This window comes from Macrosteles quadrilineatus, unplaced genomic scaffold, assembly GCF_028750875.1.
Source record: "Macrosteles quadrilineatus isolate MER2022 unplaced genomic scaffold, UCM_ALF_1.0 Scaffold_9__3_contigs__length_116548681, whole genome shotgun sequence".
Lineage (NCBI taxonomy): Eukaryota > Metazoa > Arthropoda > Insecta > Hemiptera > Cicadellidae > Macrosteles > Macrosteles quadrilineatus.
Window position 1 is genome coordinate 102,704,700 of NW_026542602.1, and position 23,970 is coordinate 102,728,669.

At 33.0% G+C, this 23,970-nt stretch overlaps 2 protein-coding genes across 2 annotated transcripts; both read left to right on the forward strand.

Moving 5' to 3' along the window:
- The first annotated feature begins 1,615 nt into the window (after nucleotides 1-1,615).
- Nucleotides 1,616-4,605, forward strand: LOC129002166 (uncharacterized protein DDB_G0271670-like). Its single transcript, XM_054429773.1, has 2 exons — nucleotides 1,616-1,632; nucleotides 3,528-4,605. Exons 1-2 carry the CDS (start codon nucleotides 1,621-1,623, stop codon nucleotides 4,530-4,532), a joined length of 1,017 nt encoding a protein of 338 aa, XP_054285748.1. The 5' UTR covers nucleotides 1,616-1,620; the 3' UTR covers nucleotides 4,533-4,605.
- A 13,488-nt stretch (nucleotides 4,606-18,093) lies between these two features.
- LOC129002175 (uncharacterized) lies at nucleotides 18,094-23,257 on the forward strand. The gene is made up of 2 exons (XM_054429786.1): nucleotides 18,094-18,210; nucleotides 22,968-23,257. Exons 1-2 carry the CDS (start codon nucleotides 18,199-18,201, stop codon nucleotides 23,220-23,222), a joined length of 267 nt encoding a protein of 88 aa, XP_054285761.1. The 5' UTR covers nucleotides 18,094-18,198; the 3' UTR covers nucleotides 23,223-23,257.
- Nucleotides 23,258-23,970: the final 713 nt, after the last annotated feature.

The window sequence follows — 23,970 nt, forward strand, 5'->3', positions numbered from 1 at the left end:
AGGGGTTTTATTTCATATCTTGACTAGACTAAATTTGATCTAAATAACTGTAAACATGAACAACAATACGATTGGAATCATATGAAGTCAAAAAACATCTGATTAACAGCAGGATTGCCAAAATAAACCTGTACACATGATACATATAATTTTTTTTTATAAACTACTTGTGAACTATTACAAAATAAAAGAATTGAATGAGCGTAAAAATAAGTACTGAAACAAATTCTATTACTTGACCCAACACAGAATTCGCTTATGACAAATATGTGTGTGTTTGTATCTGTGCTGTGGAGACGATACAGGCCACGATGAATTATTATCCAAGCGTACGAATTAACAATCAAGATATGGTAATTTTCAGAATTTCCATAAGAATTACATAGTTTTTTTATAACTATCCCACCACCACGTAAAATAATTTAATGATTAAAATGCTAAATTGCATATATTTTTTAGGATTTACAACATGGGTATAGCACAGACTAGAGATAAAATGTTTTGTTCCCTATAGTGACCAATATTGAAATAAGTTATTTACTACTAACAACTTGAGACAGATTTTTACCTATTTTCAACCTCATACAACACGTTTACTGTATATTATTTATCTTAAATCATGAATAGTTTATAGATAATACAGTTTCAAAGGTTTGTACCAAATTCGGTCTAAATTGGAGGTTCAGAAGAAAATTTACAGGGAAAATAGTAAGGTTTATTATGTTTTCAAATTTTTGGACGCCATATTGGAAAAATCCAATTTCCGAGACTCCGATTTTATTAGACTTTTAGTATGTAATTTAACATACTTTTTGGAAATGAAAACCATCAAAAAACCTTTTAGAGCAATTTTTTTAAGGTTAAGGGGTGTTTTTTCATATCTTGACTAGACTATACACGTACGGTAGTAAAAGGAGCATCCACATATAACTGTAAAACCTAGAGGTAGTTTCCGTTTATTAAAACTAACCAAAAATATGCATATCGAAGATGCTAATAAAAAGTAATTTCGTGATTGGTTACGATAACTAAGTAATGGAACCCTAACCAGTCGCAAAATAGTAATCAGGCGTTGATTAGGCCATTTTTGATAGAATATGTAAAGTCAATCGCACCTTTAGGAGGAATACCACCACATAAACTTACACTAGTCTATAGTAGTTTTTGAAATGTAGATCAGAAACAAATCTATGGTTAAGTTTGGTCAATGGGGGATGCCTTTACTTTACACTAGTTTTATTAAACATTTACAAAAGGAGTATATACTTAGAAACAATAACTGGGTTGGGATGCTAATTTGACCAAGAACTAACCTAATCTCAACACACCTTTATTTAATAATCAATAAAAGGTCACAGTACCTGCAGACTGTCTTGTGGGGACCTTTATTTGCGCAAATCTTACAAAAATAACGACCCATCTAGTTCCCTAGATTGTGAGGGTATCTAAAGCGGTCTAGACTAGGTGTATGCAGGTATGACCTAACCCAAGGGAAGTTGTCATGGTATAGGCAAGCAGGCCGAGGGTGACGATACTATATCTTATAACTTGTAACTTGACTCTGACTGAGCCCAGGATATATATACACTTACCCCGTGTACCGTTAGACACTCTCTCACAATGCGAGCTCTGGTAAGTATCTTCAGTTAAGCACTTTTCTATACAGTAGTTGAGAATTAACTATATAGGAAAGAAAATAAATTCACTTTAAATATGGTATCCAGGAACGATTAAAGTTCTATTGATAGCTTGTAAAATGTATTTTAAGTAAGGGTAGTTATCACTTATATAAACAAAGTGCTCTTAAGTGCATGTTCCTGTACCACTCCACCACAGCTAAGAATATAAAATATCATTGAGAATCTAAAATAAATTGAAATACTTTTGAATAAAAGTTATGCCACATAGATTTTAAATTTTATTTGACGTTAAAACAATTTTCGGGAAGAATGTCTTTGAATTTTAACAATAATTGTAAGAACACCAATTCATTTGGTTTGGTTACAAAAATTCTAAAAACGTATCACTAATTTATTATGCTAAATTTAAATTGTATAATGTAATCTACATTTAGTCCTATCTAGTTGTATTTCAACTCAAAGTTTTGTAAGAGGAATCCCCTCATGTTAGAAAAATACCCCCGCCGCAGCAAACCTGCCGTCTAAGCGAATTTCCATTTGGCCGAATTGATTTTCAATTGATCTATTTAAATAACATTAGGTTTAACGAGTACCTAGGTTTGCTGCTACAAGGAAACTAATAAAGTAGTGTGTTTTTAGTAAAATATTGATAGCTTACTATAAAATAAATAAATTTGCCAAGTTTGATCAAAATATATCCATAAACAAGCAAACTACAACATTTTACAATATTCTCCATAAGAATAACATGGGAATTTTAAATTTACCATTTTTTTAGTTTTCTCCGTAACCAATAACCGTAAAAAAACACTTTGATATACTTAATTGTTTGTTTTTTTAAGCTCTTTAAGAAGGTTTAGAGAAATATTGGGAAATTTTGTGTTTTGAGGGTAAAAAGTGAGAAAAACCAATTTTTACCCCATAAAACCCCCCATAAAACCCTGTTCCCATGGTCCGATCATGCTGGATCGCGAACTCATTCAAGTTTATCCCGCCTTACACCTTCAAACCAAATTTCATCAAAATCGGATAAAAATTACTCAAGTTATCGTGTTCACGGACACATATATATATATATAAATCTATATATATATATATATATATATATCTATATATATATATATACATATATAAAAATTTGAACGAATGGTGTTTTTGGCCTCTGGGGACATTAAAATGAAAAAGTAAATCGGTCCCGGGCCTAAGTCTTACCATGAGACCTACGGTAATAGCTACTTCCCTATAGGGAAATTCGCTAAAAGTAAAACATATGTTTGATGGAAGCAAAATTGTAATAATTAAATAACAAAACAAAAAATGTAAACACAACAATAACAAATAGATTTCAACTAGGAGTGGACCCATTGGAAACTAAATTAAATTCCAAATAGATATGCCAAGACACTACTAATCTCTAAAGTGGGCACGATACACCAAAACGTAGTCAATATGTGTCATAATTTTAATAATAAAACAAAATTACAATGAAATGATTTTAAGTTTCCCATAAGTATCTGATAATTTAATAAGTATCTAATAATTTTTAGTTTTGCGGTTAACTTGATATACTACAATGACTTATTTATGCTTTATTTAGAGGAGTCTATGGCAGGCTTTCCTCTAAAAGTAAAATCTAGCTTAAATTACAAAAAAAAAACAAAAAAAAAACTGTCAATACAACAACCACAAGTAAAAAAATAGTTTTATATTTGTTCAAACAGTTCTTATAAATGTACGATTTAATTCATATTTCTCTTAATTTAGGAATCCCTTCCAAACACAGTAATCAACACACACTGGTCATTCCTGCAGTTATCACTCTTTATGTAGCTTATTTTAACTCCTTATGTCTAAACATATTTTTAAAATATATTTCTCTTTCTACAGATAGTTCTCTCGTTCATCGTTGCCGCTGGTTCGGCCGGCTACGCTCCTGTCTACGCCCCACACCCCGTAGCCTACGCTGCCCCCACATACAGCTACGCTTCGCCCGTCACTTACGCTCAGCCTACTGTATACCCTCAACCTAGAGTCACCTACGCTCACGCTCCTTTGAGCACTTCCTACGCTAACACCTACCGCGTAGCCAACACAGCTCGTGCCATAGTACCTGCTCCCTACGTCCCCGTGGTTCATGCTCCAGTTTTCGCTCCGGCTGTCAACTATGGATACTCAGGGTACAACCCTAGCAACGCCAACTACGCTTCCCGTGGAAACTACGCCCCTCAGACTACCTACGTGACTCCTTCCTCCACTACTTCGTCCAGCTATTCAAGTGCTTCTAGTAACTACGACTCGACCAACAACTTCTCTCCAAACTACTTTGGTAGCTACAACGGTGTAAGTGGATATCTTACTCCTTCCAACAGCTACAGAGCTTCAGGATATTCAAGACCTTCTGTTAACAACAACTACGTCGCTAGTGGTTATTCAAGCCCTTCCAACAACCAGCCTACAGTAGGATACTCCAGTCCATCCAACAACTATCCTACGGTTGGATATTCCAGCTCATCAAATGCCCCTAGTGGATATTCTAACCCTTCCAACAACTACCATGTAAATCAATATCCCAGTCCTTCTAACGGCCCTAGCGGATATTCTAGCCCATCCAACGGGCCTAGCGGATATTCCAGCCCATCCAACGGACCTAGCGGATATTCTGGCCCTTCCAACAGCCCTAATGGTTATTCCAGCCCATCCAACGGTCAAAGTGGATATTCCAGCTCTTCCACTAGTTCTACTGGAAATTCCAGCCCTTCCACTAGTTCTACTGGATATTCCGGCCCTACCAACAGCCCCAGTGGATATTCCAGACCCTCCAACAACTACCCAACTGGCGAATACTCCAGTCCTTCCAACGGTTACAGAAGTGGCAACTCGTACGAGAACTAAATCTTGGTTACCAAACAGAAAAATGTATATACAAGACGTAGATAATTAGTTATTAAAAGACAACTGAAAAGCATTTGTAACTTTTATTTCGTCCTCTTACGAACCCATTTATTTTTCCCAGTACTTGGTAGCAATTAAATTTTAAATGATTTAGAGTGCACCATTTATGTGATATAGTTACATACTTTGATTAGTTAACTTTGCTGTGCCCATAAAGCTATTTTATCCAAAGTCTCCTCGTGTTGTGGATGATGTATTGTAGTTTTTCTGACGTGTTTAACGCGAGAAACACATGTCTAGTTGATGTTTCATATTGAATCCACGAAAAAGTATGGATTACCTCTTTGATACTGAAGAAACAAGTAGAACGAATGTTTAAGTGTGTGAAACAAGATTTTCTGCCAGAGATGGCGAGTTATTAACGTACAGTTTGATCCAGTGCCAAACTTTCACTGTGGAGAATTACAATGAATTCATAATATTAGCACATAATGGTAAACCTCGCGCTGAGAAATATCACAAGTCCTCCACATATATCGGATAAGCAGCTAGATAGTAAAGGCGATAATTATAGTAGAGGTTGGCGTCCAATAGCCAACTAGGTGTGTTGAGTAATGCACTGGCACTAAGATTGACAATGACTGGTAAAATGGAGATTTTAAATACAGGAAAGAAAAGTGTAGTTCTATCAGAATAGCAAATTTATATTTTGTTTTTATAACATCGGCTTGACTTACTGTAAGAAAATCATGTAAAATAATGAATTTAATTTGCAATTTTTAATTTTTTTTATAATATGAGATGAAATAAATCTTTACGGGATCGTTGATGAATTTATTGGAAAAAGCTTAGCACATTTGCAAGTGAAGAACTATAGTTATAAATGTAAAACTTACTTGGCCAATCAAAATGCCAATTTAAAACAAAAAACCTGTAGAGTAGAAGGATTTATTGACCTTTTAGCTTTGTAGTATATCTCTCTTTCTCTCTGTTGAGCACGGCGTTACCTGGTAGATATTAGATATAAACTACTTTGGATTTATTACAACAATAATAATCAACAACATTGTTGTCTGGTCAAAACCTAATTAATTTATCACTGGTCAACTTTGTAGGAATGACCTCTACCCTTTCGTTTCATAAATCAGTACATTTACATCAAGGCAGTATAATGTTCAGTATTGTTTTACCGAACTACGACGAGTTAATATTATCATGATTTACGATACACTGACTGTATTCGGAAATGTCAATATACTTAACGTAAATGATGGCAATACTTCTGATATACTTTTTACTGTGGTACAATACTTAGTATTATATACATAGTATCGTAGATATTAGACTATTTTAATCAAAAAATCAATTGATTCGTGATGTTAATAAAACTACATAATAAAATAAATGGATAGGGTGCAAGGTAATACAATGACAAAGGTAATAATGTACAGTAATGATAATAATTCTAATAATTATAATGGTAATACAATGGTAATACAGGGCAATTTATAAAGGAAAACCATTTAACACTTATGATTCGCTGGTGGGTATATTAAAAAGTATTATAGAGAGAAAATACCTTACATTACTACCCATGATTTGTAGGAGGCGATCCTTTGAAAGTCGAGAACTATCGACCTACGTATTACCATCCTTTCATCAGTGTGGAAGGTGTTTGATATGTTAGTGCTCTCTCGCCTTAAAATCTTTCTAAAACCGCTTATAAGTTCCAGTCAACATGGTTTTACTTTTTCCAGTATATACTGTATAGTTAATGGTATTGTACATAGTAAAAGATTGCACTTTTGTAGCTCTTACTGGTGGACTAGCGAAGCTGGACTAGAATGGCTTAGCACACAATTTTTATTTGTATTTGAAAACGAAGATATTTTTTTACGTGGATATTAACTCTAAATCGATGTTTAAAACTATGTAGTACCAATTAATATTTATTTGATCAAATTAACGAAGGTTTACATGTTGTATGAACCAAATGTCTTAATGTTTGGAATTAAGAGCCATTAGAATAAAAGATTAAGAATTTTTTTAGGTCCTATGACATCATGACGAGTTTTAAATAGTAAATAAATTAAATGTCAAAATATTATTACCCTGGATATAAAGAGGCAATAATATTGGAACGGATAATAATTTGTTATCTCATCTATTATTAGAACGGGAACAACTAGTTATTGGTCGGTTGTTATTTATGCATGTATGGCCCTGATTGACAAAATAACTGAGGTTTTGAGCCTAAATCTGTTTGATTATTCATTGGTTTGCTTGCCGTTGCGTACAACAGAATTAGCAATCAATAATAATATGAACGTAGGGGGAAAATGATATAGTATTTTTAGTACGTATTCCCACGGATATTAACGTTATATTTGATCAAGATGATTGTGTTACTTTGGGGCAGTGACTACTTTTATTAATGGGAAATTATACAAATATATTCTGAACGTCGATTATTTGGATTTGAATTAAAATACGAGTGTATAGCTATAGTTTTGATTCATAATAAAAACAGTCTAACCCTAAATCCACTCCTTTTACACCTTCGGTTCACGTCATACGACAGGTTACTTTTAAAATGGCAACCAAAAACTTACATAGGTGAAACACTTAGTTATGATTTTGTTAATAAAGTTCAGGCGTTAATAAAAGTAGATTATTATACCTTAAAAACTGAAAAATACTTATTTTATATGCTACAAAGTTTTTTTTACTTTCTATGATACGTGAAGTCAGATTACTTGTCTCGAAAACCAAAGGTTATTGAACTTTCCATACCCGAAAAAAATCAAGTTTGTTCGAAAGCACAGTCACCCTTATTTTAGTAAGGATTTATAAGCACACTTTTAAATAACTATTCGTACGTTCCCTTATGGAACCCATGTCTCGTGCTTTTAGACAATATAGTGCGAGAGTTAGGCTAAATACTTAGACAAAATAAGCAGCTGGGATTTCTTACCCTCTGAAACAATCCGTTTCGAGAACAACAATCCCAGGCTCATAACAATATAAATAATTACAAAAAATAGAAATAATTAGTAGGTACTAAAACAAATTTCCTTGGTTTTACAATCAATCTATTTGTATTTACCATTTTAAAAGTGAACGAGTCAACTACAGACTTTGTTAAAGGAGTTGGGAAATACTGTGATGAATGTTTTGACAAAATGTTTTGCTTTTTAAATCATATAAACTTATTACAATGTAAAAAATATAGATAGACTATGTAGTTTTATTATAAAGCTGATAGCAATGAAAACCCATTTTGTTTACATATTCAGTCATGTAAAGATTATATTACATAGGTAATTAATACAAGTTAACTACGAGTACAATTAGTAAAGCTACTTTTGTACCGGTTTTGTATGTAGTGGAATTTCTGTCGGATTTTAACACAATATAAGAAGAGAAACTATCTTCATTGGAGTGTAAAGGCCATCCCTAGCAACCTTCAAAGTACAAGGTCAAATAGGTAACTACGATTTGCAAATGTATATCATTTACATTACAAGTATTGAACGCGCATTTACCTGATATTACTAGAGATATTGCTCATATAATGTATCTGACACTCGTATAACTGTCACTAGCAGTGCTCTTCCGACTACTGGAAAATGCAGATATTTAGTTGTGCAAAACATATTTTGTTGTTGAATGTAAATTGTTTTTAAAATATACCAGTTATGGTTTCTAACGATTCATTACCATACACTTTCCTTATAACAGAAAAAGCATAAAGTGTACTGTGTAAAATAGCTAATTCCGTTTTTTTTTCATTCTAAAATAAAATAGATTTAGCTGAAATTTATTTAAACACAAAATATATTACAATAGTATTCTAGAACTAATTTTAACATTCACTTACATACATTTTTTGTTCAAATAGGCAAAATATACTGTTTACTGTATAAAAATGCTGGTTCTTAATTGGGTTTGTTCCAAAATATATTCTAATTGCAATAAATTTAAATAAAAAATCAATTGAAATTAATACTAATCTATAATAATTTAATTTAAAAATTACAATTTATTCATACTAGTTCATAACTAATGATAATAAAAAAAACTAAAACTACAACATGACTTGACAACTGTAATGTGAGGCACTAGTTAGTATATTCTAATTAATGTCCTTTATAGGGTTCTAATTTTTACCGTCATAAATATTCTTAATGAATCCTTTGAAATATTTAATTTTGAATATCTTTTAAATGATGAAGTATATTTTTGTATTAAAATAACTTTAAAACGAAATCTTGTTTTCAGTTCATATTTTTATATTTTTTATTTGTTGTGGCGGTGATGTTCACTGTAAAATTATTTACTTGTTATTTACTTATTACAAATATTTCAAATTTTAATATATATTTATACAAAATGTTGCAATATAATTAATTTTGAACCATTATACAACTAAACATAAGAAGCTGTACTCAGTCTTTGTATCTGAGCTTCAATATATAATTTCTGCATCCATGTTATCCGAACCTACTGGTCGTGAGCTTATGTTATTGAGGTCACAGTTTTTGCTGTAAGTCTAGCCTCCGATTGCAGCAATGGTTCATCTAAGCAGGGTGCATGTAGAGGAAGTCTATGCAGAAAATGCAATTCACACATACATTTATAAATTAATTAGTAATGAATTATTATTTTACCTAAGAATAAATTGAACAGAAATTTTGTAATAAAAGTAATCCTAAATTGTATAATTAGAGCACCTATCCAATGTGTTTAGTTGATTGTGAACAAATTTGTTTTAATTTGTTGTCATACTATTTTGTATTACTAGTATGATAAAATAATCATGATATTTTGTCCATCTTTAGAGATATTCATCATGGGCTTTACATTTCGGTTTTATGAGTTTTACTATTGATGTTCGTTATAAAACTTAGTAGATATTGAATTTGATATAGTATTTTACAATAATGATTAAAATCCATGATTTTTTAAGGTTGAAAGCAAGTTAATAATATTATTTTCAACGACATTAGCCTAACTACTATATAACTTTGGTGACTATGATGCCATTTTAACAAGTAGTTTTTTTAGAAAGTTGTGCTTTACGTAGCCACTTTAGTAATCAACCTGTACAGTACAATTTAGTTTCAGCGTTAAAATTAAATGGTTGTCTTTTCACTGCAATAATTACAATATTAAACGTGTTTCAAACTAGAAAATAATAAATCCTTTACATGTGCTATTGTTTTTATGGATAAATATAGACGTATATTAACTCTTTTAAATGTTTAAACAAACGTGTTGAATAATTGATCATTGACCTGCAAATCATTATATACATTTAATTTGAATTGTGTTCTATAAAATTGAAGTTATAATAAAATAAAATCAACAATATTAGGATTATGTACATTAACATTTTCTCTTTATCTTTAAAACTGGAACTAAATTGGGACTTTATTTAGTGGGCATGTTTTAATACCCGGAAACCACAGAATAAAATTACGCAAAGTGAAAAGGAAAGCTTTACATGCGAATCTCTCCCATTTGTCAAAGAACGACCCTCTAGGGAATGTATCATGGTCCTTCCTACTAACAATAATGTTATTAAACCATTACACTAGAGGCATACAAATATTTTAGTCTAGAAACTATATTGGTTAGTGTTAGATCAACCGTTTCTTGAGGTAGTGATTGCAGACGGATTCCTTTATACTCTTGATTTGTTTGTGAATTAGCAAGTCAAATTAACGTATAGTTTAGTTTAGTAATCTTTTTGACCACAAAAGTTTAAAATGTCTACGTTCAAAATTGTTCTAATAGAATGCAGCTTAATATTGAAGTTTTTGAGTACTAGGTACTCGATTACATTATCAGGTAATCATTTGTTTTTTGTAGTTGTTAATTATGTTAAGCAGTGATCTTTGAAAGGGTGGTTGGTTTTAATAAAACTGAAAGATTAGACTATCTGTTCTTCAATTGTACTCAAGGGGTTTTTGAAATTACGAATAATTCGCATGTAAGTGAATACAATATTAATAATAGCAAAAATCTACTCACAGATGATGTCTATCATACATGCACAGACTATAACCTTGACTTTTGGATAAAGCAGACTGAAAAGAGAATATTAACGTCACAGAGAACCTGTTAGTGTATGTTGTAGCTTTTCTAGTATATTTAAAATTATGCTTTGCATTTTTTGATCAAAAACGCATCCCTTAACTGTGGTGCTTTTTTAGCCGACAGACAAAGTATTTGTTGTCCAACAATAACTCAGCTGTTTAATTGCACAATAACAACGCAATAAAGTCAAGAGTTCAAAGACGGTTTGTCAGGTCTAGGTCACCGACAGAATTTATATTAGACGTCAACAACTTTGATGTACAAAGCTTTGAGGCTCATGCCTAAACAACTTTACGACAGAGAAACCGTCGTTTATCGTAAATACAACAATGGTTTAGCAACATTTTGTTATAAATAGTAAGTGCTTGTTCAATCGTTGCAGTTGATATTTCACTTACTATTCCAGCCCAGTAACTAACTGTGTCAGTATTATTAGTCATTAAATATTAAATAACAATTACAGTACTTTCTTAATATCACAATATAGCCGATAAATAATGTTTTCTGTTATGTTTTTAGCAAAGAGACTAAATATTAAAGAGATTAAATAGAAGTCGAAGAGTGTCTACTCATTTAATCTATGGTTTTAGTTTGAACACCATTTTTATGTCCCACCATTAAATTCTAAGGTGCTAGGCTTGGTCCGATAAAGAGATATATATGGAGTAAGTAATATATACAGTAATATGGAAGAATATTCCATCTTACTCTAGGCTAGGCCTAGAGTGGGTGGCAGTATTATTATAGCTATTGGTGATTTTTGGGATTTGAACTCATAGCCTCAAGGATAGAAGCTCCATCGCTTTACCACCATACCACCTCAAAATCCAACCTAAAAGTAATGTAATTGAGATATGTACAATTTGTATGTAATTAAGTTATAAGCTCTCGTCCTCAAACCTGTTACATATTTTTTAGGAACAGCTTTACATACTTAAACAATGAATCATGAAAATAAATTTAAAATATTCTAGTTTCAAATAATTGTGCATTAATTTACGGCACACTATTTAGGGACTAGTTACAGTTCAATTAATAAGTACCGAGGGACCAAGCCATGGCTCGGTATAGTTTATTTCGATTGTAAAAGCAATATTAATGAAACCCACATTTAATTTACATCTCATTTTGGGCTTTTCATATTTAATTTTCAGTGGAATTTATATTTATTATGATGGAAATTTAAACCTAACAATCCACAACACATTAATTTATTCTACATTCTATAATAAAAATCACTCGTTTATAACAGTTTTAATAGCCTATACTTGCATAAACATTATTTTGACAGTTTGTTCAAATTGAAAACCTGATTTCAGATTTTTGTTTAGATGTTAAATGTACATAAAATATATATTCAGTATAATATTATATATTATATTTATTTCACTGTTGAACCATAGTTTGCTATCAATTACCGACCATTACTTCGGGGATTAGGTTTTGATAGGAGAGTGTCAAGTAAAATAATCAGTACTTGATCGCAAATATTTTTTCTATATCGAGTAATCCTTGCTAAATAGTAACAACTGATGTTTTTTCTCGTTGTACTGTATATTGTAATTTATTAGTATACTGTGGGTGGCTTGTTATAAACACATGTTACAAGTCTTTTGTATACTTCTTCCTTGTGATTTTGTTCAATCAACATGGTTATTTGGCAACCCGTACGGCCAATGTTATTTTTTTTTATTTTCAAGTAACTAAATGCGAATTGTCCTGGGGTAGTGACTGTTCCCTATAACGTTTTAAGGGCTATAAATCCCCAATGCCAAAATTTAGTCAAAATCCTTCCACTATGGATTTAGAAATGTATATTAAATACAGACAGACAGACAAACAGACATAGCTTGTATTAGAGTTTAGGATAAAGATGGAATCAGAAAGGTCATGGACTATTGGGGTACGTTATGTTGATTAGGATATGCTCACTGTTAACTGTATAGTGTCAGTGTTTGTAGAGAGCTCTGACAGTGAGACTATTAGAGTCACTTGGCTGCAGCCTCGCTCTACTTGCTCCTCATATATCATGCCTTCACTTCTCTGACCACCGCACTGTCTACACTGTCTACCGTGTCTACAATGTAGTGTCCAGACACGATCTCACTGCCGTTCCCACGTATATTGTCCGGTAATTGATTGATTATCAATGATTAACGAGAAGAAGCAGCTTGATTTACCTGTTTCTTCAAGGGACAACAGTGATATTAAACGTCGTTGCTGGCCCCAAAGAGTAAACAATGATAAATAAGCAAATAAAAACCCTTTTTGATATAATTCAATGAGAAAATCCATTCCTTCCAAAATATACTTTTAAATATTTCCACATGAAATAAATAGGCCTACTTCCTAAAAACATAATCAAAACCATAGAAGCTTTATTAAAAAAACTTAGTATTTTCCATCTTTCATTAATATTTTCAGATAAATGAGAAGCACAGTTAGTTACCTCCTCTTCTTACTTTCTTTATTGAATTAGTGTATTAACACATTTTCATGAAATACTCTCAAATGTTTCATTAGCTTAAAATTAAGTAATTAAAAAAACTCAAATGTGCAAAGTTAAAGTAGTTGCCAAAGTTAAATTTGTAAATATTCTGGAATGAGGTTATTACTAAGTTTGTCCAAATGGGAAGTGTTTCTGACAAATGGCCGTTTAATAAATTAATCCTCAATGATCTTGGTAGACTGAGGTCCTACCTTGAGACGGATCTGCTTGACTAACCAACCGTGGGCAATCAGACCCTGGCTACGTCATAGCTAGGGTAAATATACTAATGACATTACCAGTCACAACAATCATCACAAAACAGTTGTAAACAAGCGAAATTACCACGCTGCAAAACTGCAACAAACCTACATGCCAGATTTGTCAGATTTGAAACAAAACTAAATAAAGTCGGTTTTGAATTGGTATGATATACTATTTATTGTATAACCAATGTGTAATTAGTGTTTTCTGCAAATTAGAAAACCAAACAATTTAAAATAAGTGTTCCTTTTAGTTTATATAGATTTTAAAATGAATAATTTAAATTTATTTATTTACTATCTTAGTTGAATTATTGTGTACTAGCTGGCCCGACAGACGTCGTCCTGTCCTAATGTGGTTTTATGTCAAATTATCGTCCACTTTCAAGATGAGCTCGTTCGCATCGCTCAATCACGTCCTGGTTGAAGTTCGTTTGCTATGCTTACTCAACTTTGTGAGAACTTACTCAAATTTCTATTTTAATAATCGTTCAAATAACTGTTGATAACAAGTCAAGGCGTTGTACGTAACGCAAATAGAACTGCTTAAGGGCCTTTTGACCAATTATATGTACTTTGACTTTGATGTTGGACATCAATGTCCTGTTGAAGAACTAGTATTTACTAAATGCAAACCAAACATAAATATATCGTTGATAAAATTAAGTCCATGATAGATTTTTCTTGGAATCGAACAAGTGACCTCCAGATTTGAAGGTGAAGTCTATAACCATTTTGCTACCCAGAATATTTATATGAACAGATGGAGCAACAAGAAAAAGCACTTAGGATATGTGTATATGAAATTATCGTATGATTGCGATTTTTTATTTATAAAATTGAATATTGTGAATTTTTTGTTGGTGTAGAGTAAGGTTGGTGCTTTTATGTTACGATGAAATAGGTTTTCGAAAATCATGTAAATAATGAACTGTACTTTTGTCAAGTGCTCACATATTTTGTTGTCAATATAATGTTGGTTTTATTTCTTTAGAGAAGCGAGCTGGACTAGAGTTAGAATGCGGGGATTTAGGTCCCGAGGTCCTAGGTTCACATCCTAACAATCACCAATGATTTTAAGCTTTGATAATGCTGCGACCCGCAAGGTTAGCCTGAAGTATTGAGTAAAACTGTTCCGGGATAGACCCTAGCGTGCTAGGAAATTATAAACAGTAATAAAAACCATACGCTACCAGACTGAGGTGTTATAATATTCTTTAGTGGCACAATCAAAATTGAAATTAATTAATAATGACCACTCAAAAATGTCAACAATCCTTATTAACATTGATTTAGACGTAGTAATTTTACATATAATGATTTATGCAATGTTGTCAATATTTAAAATGTTTCATTGCATGACCTACCAAATAACCGCACTTAATTAAGACAGTGTCTATTTCTCATACAACCGTCAAACACCAATGTATTGAGACACCCTGCTATAATTAAGTATGATAATTAATTGTTGATCGGATACTGTTACATCCGACAAAACACAGCAATGAGAACTACATATCGTCGACATCGTTTGCGTGTGAGTTGGTCGAGATATCTTCCAGTGCAAGTTACGCAAGAGATCTGGAGTAGATATGTGATCGGAGATCGCAGTTGCATCATTTGAACTCTTCTTTGTTCTACAATCTAGTTTAGTATCTCCTTGCTGCAACGTAAGCAAAGCAAATGCAAAATAAATTCCACACTGGGTTTTGAATGAGGTTGCATTTATATGCACTACTTGATATTTAACATTCTTGTTAGGGCAAAATGTAAAATAGTTTATTTTATAGGAGGGCATGTTTATTTTGTATATTTAAAGTGGCTGTTTGACTTCGAACGTTTAAGTTATGGTTACTTTATAAATACTGTATTATAATCATTACATTAGTAATGATTTTACATCAAATTCTAAAATGAAGTCTGAATGTTGAGTTTATTCCTTTGTGGCAAAAGCAGTAATTATCAGATTAAACATGATTTTAATACTCCAATAATGTTGTGGGAAGTATGAATGTTGTTTAATTTATATCCTCAAACCTGTGAACTAGGGGAATAGAGCCCTAATATTATTTTAAATATTGAGGAATTCATCTTGTTTTCTTTCTTCCTGAGCACTAAGAAAAATTAGTAGGCGATTTTACAAAAGAAACATTTTAACTATCTACCTATTCTGTAACATAACAAACTGTATAATACAAACAACAAATGTAATTATAACAAATTTTACAGATAATCTACAGACCATATTTGTTTCTAAACCCACTGGAAAATGTGCAGCTATTTTATTGGACATATTTAAAGAAAAATACACATTTTCTCTTGCCTCCTCTCCCCGTTGCAGGTACAGTTACAGCAGCTAGTTAAACTATATAATACACAAGTTCAGGAATTAACTGACAAATACTAACAAATAATGTGTAATTGGAAAGAAATGGAAAAAGGTCGATCAGACAAAATGTGGAAAATCAAATAACATTGACAGTTGAACACTGAGTTGCCACGTAGAAGGTCCACCTTGGTGAAGCCTTTCCAAACAATACATGCAGTTTGTATGGAGATTCCTCGTCCTTCACCTGCCTGTTTATAGATACCTTCGATGTATTTAGATAGTGCATTTGATCGGCAATTAGTGAGGTAGTTGGTTGAGTAGGTGTAATTAGATGTTATATAACATAAACATAACAATACTATAGAAATGTTTGGTTCTTGGCAGTTAAATAAAAGTTAGAGATAGTTATTAAATTTTATAGTTTGATGATAAAACTTAAATAGTTAAAAATATGAAAGTTAATGCTCACCTTAGTTCTCAAAGACTTTGGAACGTAATTCAAAGCATTAAATATAAGTTTGTGAGAGGGCCAAACACTTAAAAAAATTATTAGTTGTATTCCTGATATTATTAATAAATTGTAAAGTGGATGGCTATTTCACACACTCATATTTAACACTCATTTTAATTGACTAATTTATTAGTTGTATTCCTAATATAATTGGGGGAGCGAGCTGGTCTAGTAATTATAGCGCGGGAGTCCGGTTCCAGGGGTCCTGGGTTCAAATCTTGCCAAATCACCAATGGATTTTATCTAAGTGATAATGCCGCAATCCCTGAAGTAATGTGAAAAACAATTCCGGGCTCGTGTCTACTAACGTCCTAGGACAACAAATTCCTTATATTATTTTTTAATGGATCGAAACTTTTATTGTTTAATACGATTTAGGAACTTAAAAAAGAACATTAGAAATTTAGTAGTATATTAACTTAAGAAGCATTCATGTGGTCCAGACCTCGTCTTAAAGTTTGCCTTTATCCCAAATGTTTTCACTATGATACAAATAAGGTGCCGGTCAAGCCATCACACTAAATTACTAGACTTATTTACGTGAAACTTTACACAAATACACTCTACGTACTGAAGACTATAGTACGCGTACTAGATATAGATATCTATCCCTATGCTAAAGCGTTAGTCAATGTTATAATTAAAATCGACCCAGTAAAATTGACATCGTGTGAATTCAGCTAATTACAAGGTAAAATAAGAAATACACAACAGGGTTCAAATAAGCCAATATTTTCAAGAATGTCTAACAATGTGATACTTAAATAACACAAACAATAAACAGGATCAATCTAAAAGGCACCTCATGTAGTCATAAATAAAATCCAAGAATGACAATATTATAAGTCATTATCCAATATCAAAACGTGAAAACAAGCTGAAAATTTTAGTGACAGGTGGCAGGAATCATTGATAAATAAAATAACCATACAAAATAAAAAATCTTAGTGGCAAGATTTTTTGGGTAGATGGAATTGTTTTTTTTTTTCAACCGAAGAAACCAACCTGAGGTGAAACGTCATTCCCACATCTCAGAAAATGAGGGACGACAATATGGTAGCGAACATGTTGTGGAGGAGAAGTTACTCAAACAGCTCTTGAGATCTTGAGTGCTACTTGCAACTGAAAAATCCACCAGGATATCCCTAGAACTGCCAATAGGCCATTTTATAGACGCTAAACAACCAGTTAGCCATTAAGAAGAGCCAATAAAACATGAGGTCCAGATATGTCCTCCTCGACGCCAGGGCAGATCAAGAAACTCACTAAGCTCCATCACCGGGACATCTATGTATTTAATATGAACTCTCAAGGCTCGATTCTTTTACTTATATCTTGTATGTTTCTCACGGCAATAAATGATTTGATTTGTATAATAAGCTCACAGTAATTTATCTAATAAGTAAACCATATACGTGAGGCATATTAGAGATGGAGGTACCAGAAAGACAGTGCAGGAGCCTTATAAAAGTGCCGCATAGAAAGTCCATTGCGAGTTCTCATAATTAATGTTGGGGAAGAATTCGCTTTCTCAGCCTTATAACATTGCATTTTGTTGCATATTTTTTGTCACATACCAAAAACGAAGGAGAAAAATTAATTATTTTTACTGTTGGCTATATCACTCAATGGCTCGTTTAACTATGTCTACTGGAGGGTGCCAGATGGGATGTCTACTGTGGTGTTTAAAGCCAATGTTAAAACCAAGATGGCGAACGTTTTATCAATATGTTCAATCGTAAATCAATTTAAAAACGAAGAAAAACGCTCAAAACTGCGTTAACAATGCTCCACTAGTTTCTGGCCATTAGAGCCCTGGCCTCACCTATTCAGTAGGGCTCGGCAGGGTGACGGTGAGTGGACAGTCACGAGAAGGGAATTTACAGGTTGTTCCTTGACCGCCATCTCTCCAGATATAAGCCACTGGGGACACAGGATACAACACAGGACCTCTGGAACTTCAACACCTCAACATGTGCAAGCTGGTGAGTACCCAGGTGTAAGGAGTGAGGGAGAAAAATAAGCGGGAAGATTGAGCTTGTTTTTGTAGGTTTTATAACTAAAAGTTAGGAGTTTTGAAAATTATTCCATGCAAACGTTATACTAATTTAGGTACAACAAAAAGTGTAGGTAAAGAGTGTCTGGGTTGCCTTCAATGATATGTTCCATACACACGTTTTTGAACAGTATGTAACTTACAGGTTCGCAAACAAGTCGATCACTATTTCCGTTCATGGGCTAAAAATACTACTTCTGTTACTCTATCAGCTCAACATTTATTTAATAAACAAACGTTTAAAAGGATACCCATATTCAAGGGGTTTATCAGATTTGTAGTACCTTCAACGTACATGATACGAGTAAAATAACATTTACAGTATCACCATGTGAGTTGGTTTGATCTGTATTGTTTCGCTGCCCAGCAACCATTATCTCATAATACAATACCGAATGTACTACTGTTATTTATGGTTAACTGTTAGTTATGGTTAACAGATACAGAATTTCATCTCTCAGAAAATTACGCAATGCAATTCCAAAGTTGTATTGAAAATAATCTATTCTAATATGGTAATACCTTATGCAAATGCTCGACCTTTTTTGGTTCAACTATGTCTCGAAATCGGAACAATATTTACACAAGACTGGCCTGCAAAACTTAATTTAAATCCTCTTGTTCTAAATATACTAATCACCATTTAGGAATATTTTTAGCTGTATTATATACACATTTGATGAACGGTATTATATACACTCTATGCCCGCTAGATCCTCGGCACAACATTTCCGTTATACATGAAGCATTATGCGGTGAAGCAACTTTCAATTTGTATTGTAAAATAGTTTATTAGTTCGTTTATTTTATTTTACTTAGCTAAATAATATATCACAAGGTTTCAATTATAGATTAAATGGTAGCTTCATTTATGATAATTAATATCGTAACCTAGCAACAACCATGTGAAGTTAAGAGTACTGTGGTATCTCTCGAACTTTAAACGTGGTCTCCATTCGGTATCGGCCTGAAAAAGGATTCTCACTTTCGGTTGTCGATGCAAAACACTAATTGAGGTCACTAGGATGTTAGACGGAAAGTAAATTGATGAACGGCCGGACTGGAGATGAGAACCAATGCCCCTGTGAATGAGCTGTCAGTTCATTTAGTATATTTAGTATTCATCGGTATAAGTGCACACGTGATAATAATAAATTTATATTGAATAGCTTTCAATCAGTCGTCATTGCAGTATCTGCATGTTTATCGTCACCTAGCAACCATAATCTTAAAAGTCAATAATTAGCAAAAATAAAAAATATCAAGCGATAATTTTTTTAAATAAAAAGTGTGGATTTTAAAACATGTTTTAAAACTAATGCGTTCGTGTGTTTTTTTAATGATGATCAAAATAGAACAGTCACGCTTTTTGTAGTGAATATACAAGTAAGTGGCTTTGACCAGATGACAATAGATCAGTGAATGTGAGGTCGAAGTCCGTTCCATTCCTTGACCTTCAGGTTGAAAGGTCTCGCTGGGAGATACAGAGATCAGTGCATTCATTATTGGAATCAGCTGTGCGACGTACTCGGTTGCCCTTCAGTCTAGAATGTGTGTTCGACAGAATTGACTTGAATCATATATACGGGTTTTCGGAATTACTTGAACACAGACCATCGTAAAGAGATTTATTAAAAACGATACTTAATCAACTATATCACCGGTTTATTTGGCAGGACTTTTTCCGATTATTTTTACAAATCAATGTTTTGAAACTGAAAGTGTTAAAGAAACTGATAATAACTGATAATAAAGTCCTTGCTGGAATATATAACGAAAAAAATTGATTATTGTATTTTTTTGTAACTGACAGAGAGTTTAGTTTTTAGGTTCAATAGTCAAAACTTAATTCAATAACTTCTGGATATACTTTTCAATTACGGTTTATATCTGTTTATAGGATTGAACCCGGCAATCTCCTTCATTGTGGAGGTGATCAGCGATACCACTCTTGTTGGGTTTTGCTAAGGGAACATATTCTGTGTTGAGTAGACACTGCCAAAAATTTTCATGACATTCAAATACTACTAGTGTCCCTGTTGCTCGAATTTGAGCAATTGCTAAGTATTACAGGTGTTATTTTAAAACGAATAACAGTCATAATTTCTGATGTCTTAAAAAGATTCGACTCAAAGATTATGTAAATACTCAAGATGTACATAACAGATTATATCATTTTATCTAGGCTCTCTCGCTTTTTTCCGTTGTAATATTTACGCCAACCCAAATTCAAATAGTAAATATTTCATTTCAACCAAGTCAATAAATGTCTGTAGCAAACTAATTGACTGTTTACAATTAACATATGTTCTTCTTCTCACTTTTAATTTCTGTTAACAGCTGGAGTTTCATAACAATTTTTAGTTTCCCATCTTAATCTTATGGAGAAATATGAAACTTTAAAGGGCCCCAGGGTCTCACTCTCTAATTATTTTCATAAAAAGACAGTTTCCTGCACAACTTCACGTTACGTTCTTTCCAATAACACCAAAAACATGTCAATCGGTTCAGTAGTTTCGGAGGAGTAATTGTCACAAAAAACCTGCTTGCGTATTAAATAAGTAATAATAGATTGAACGTGTGTGTGACTGACGAATGGACGTACTATGGACGTACTAAACCCTCACTGAACTGGACCATACGACGATTTAACAAAATATTACTTACATCATTGCTCTTACCCTCATCAACAATAAAACAGCAAATATAGGGTAAATCCTACTGTATATTAGTGTTGAGAAATACAAACAAAGTCAAAGTAGGTAACTACGAACTACCTCTTGCTCGCCAAAACACAAGTTTACTTTAGCCATCAGGAGGTCTAACTACAAACTACAACAGTATGTCAACTCGATGGTTTAACTGTCAACAGCTAACTACAATGGTCAACTAAGTAACTAGTGGCGATCCATTGGACTTTGTTGACATATGCGTTATACATCTTAACATCTATCTATCAACTACGTTCTAGAAGCATGCACAGTAGTGTTGTAATGTTATTTATATTGCGTTTAAAAAGTTTTTACCAAAAAATTCTTTGATATTGACAGAATAATTTGATTTGTGAGTTTTGTTATACATTAATAGAAGGAGCTCAATCTTGTTTGGAAAGAAATTTTTGTTATGCAAATTAATGTACGTCAAAACTCTATTTTATGAGTATCGGTACCTCATATATTGTCTTCGATGTAAATTTAATATTTTAAAAACCATTAGCATTTTTAAATCAAAAGGGACACTATAATTTATTTTAATGTAGTTAGAATTAAATTGAAAAGAAAGAAACAGTTATAGTACAAGTTTAACATCAATCTCAATAGAACACTGTACTTTGTTTCACGTCGTAGCAAGAGAAATGTTATAGGAGAACTTGAGTCAGTGTTAGTTGTATTTCATAACTGGGAATATCTAGGCCAGGACAAAGAACTACGACCAGGATAGATCTCGCAGCGTTTGGATGTAGAACGTGTATTCTCCGTATAAAGACTTGTCTGTCCTGCGAACAGTGTCAGCTGTAACTCAAAACCAATCAGCTGATTCTTCTCACGATCATCTTAGTATTTATGCTATTATCTCCTCCGTGAGTAGATTCTGTTATATCACCTTCAAGTTTGATTTTAGCCATAGTTGCTGATTGAAAGGTAAAAGGTGGAGCCTGTAATAGGTAATGCTATTCTGCTTTCCTTTCTCGAATCGGTATGAAATGCGTTTAACTTTCTTAACTATTTAACTAAGTAATTTAGATTATGAGATAGTTTGTTTTAAAAACATTTAGTGCAATTGATTTTAGGGTCCGATTAACGTTCAGAGCTAACCCTTATTAGTAAGCTGTAGTGGATATTACTAGTTTTTATAATTCAGAAACTTACGTATACTTACAGTTTCATTACAATACAACGTAAGTGCTCTTTCAAATACAATAGTTTAAGAATTACCTAGATGGGAAGGCTTGGACTCAAGGACCAGGCCCATCCACCATATCTTATTGTGCATTACACAATTACCTTACCTCCCGTTTTAGGAAAACTATATCTGATGCCATCGATGATAGCTATTGTTAATCAATAATAAAAAAAAAAACAGCTTGCTGTCTGATCTTCGCGTCTATAACGAGTTTATCCTAGGAATAATATTTTTGTCTGTTTTCCTTTTCTTAGTCTACGATATGTCTAATATCTGGATTAAGTTTGATTTGACTACGTTGTCGGATCAAAAATAAAACTATTCCTGGCGCCATAAATTATTTCATAAAGTAAGAATAGTTAATTAAATTTAATTTAAAAAGAAAACCATAAGGAAGATCTCAAGTAATATTTGTAGAAAAACTATATTAAACATACACCAGAAATATCACAAACTCCAGTTCATTTTGTTCATTTATTATAATTGTTATCATTGTAAAGGATAGCTTAGGGGGTGCTTAGGGGTCGATAATGAGCGAGATAGATTCTGGATATAGATTCAATCATTTTTTGTATTATCAGTTAAGCATTCCGTGTTTTAAAAGGTCGGCATAAGCTGGTATTATGGGGCAAAATTTGAAAAAAAAAAAAAAACGTAAATAATCTCAATGGCGAAGATCGCACACCCACTCGAGTAAACAACCATAAACTAAATTATCCAACTTATTGTATTTTCAAGCCAAATGTTTTGAACTTTGGTTTTTATCACACAAATTCTTTTCAGATCATCTTCGCTGCCCTCCTGGCTGTTGCCGCCGCCGCCTACGCCCCGGCCCCCGTACACTACGCCCCGGCCCCAGCACACTACGCCCCGGCCCCCGCACCCTACGTTCCAGCCCCCGCACCCTACGCTCACCACGCTCCTGCCACCTCCTACCAGAACGTCTACCACGTAGTCACCCACCAGGAGTACCCCAAGGCTCCCTACCATGCCCCTGTATACCACGCACCGGCTCCCGCACCCTACCACCCCTACTGAACTGTGCTGACTGAATAAACACGGATATGCAATAATGACTATTTACACATCTTACCTTAACCTACTTTGGTATTCATGGTAAATGTTGAAAAGAAATTCAGCTTGGGTGTATCTAAGTCGTACTAAAACAATATGTGCGTTTTGTGGGAGGATTTTGATATCTCTGACGAATGCAGTCTGATTCTGTAGTTAGGAGAATCGGTTGGAAGCTTAGTCAAATAACAGCCCAAGTTAAATTTCGAAGGATGTCAATCTTTTTCCTAGGATCGAACCGGAAACCTCTTATTCGTAGTTGAGCGCTGTCACGAGCAACCAAGCTGCGTGGTATCAGAACACTGAGACGTATGAGAAAACACATGATACATAATTATAAACAATATCATAATTATGAACAAGTTAAGCTTTTAAAAAATGCTAATAGAAAATTAATAATCGAACGTGTATTTGTAATGGAATTTTCTCGTCATTATTTTTTTAACATGAAAATGACCTGCAGTCCTCTTTTAGAATTTATTAGATTACAGAGGGAAACATTCGGAAAAAATCACGAAACGATGTAAACACTTTGAACGAAGACAGGTATTACTAATACAAGAACAATTTCTGGGCCAATTATTGAATTTAATTATTGAAAACCCTAAATTTAAAAGCGAATAATGAACAAATATCCCTTGATATGTTAAACTCTAACCATGTCAAATCACCCAAGGCAATGGATACAGGATTTTATGAAAGAATTGTAATACGA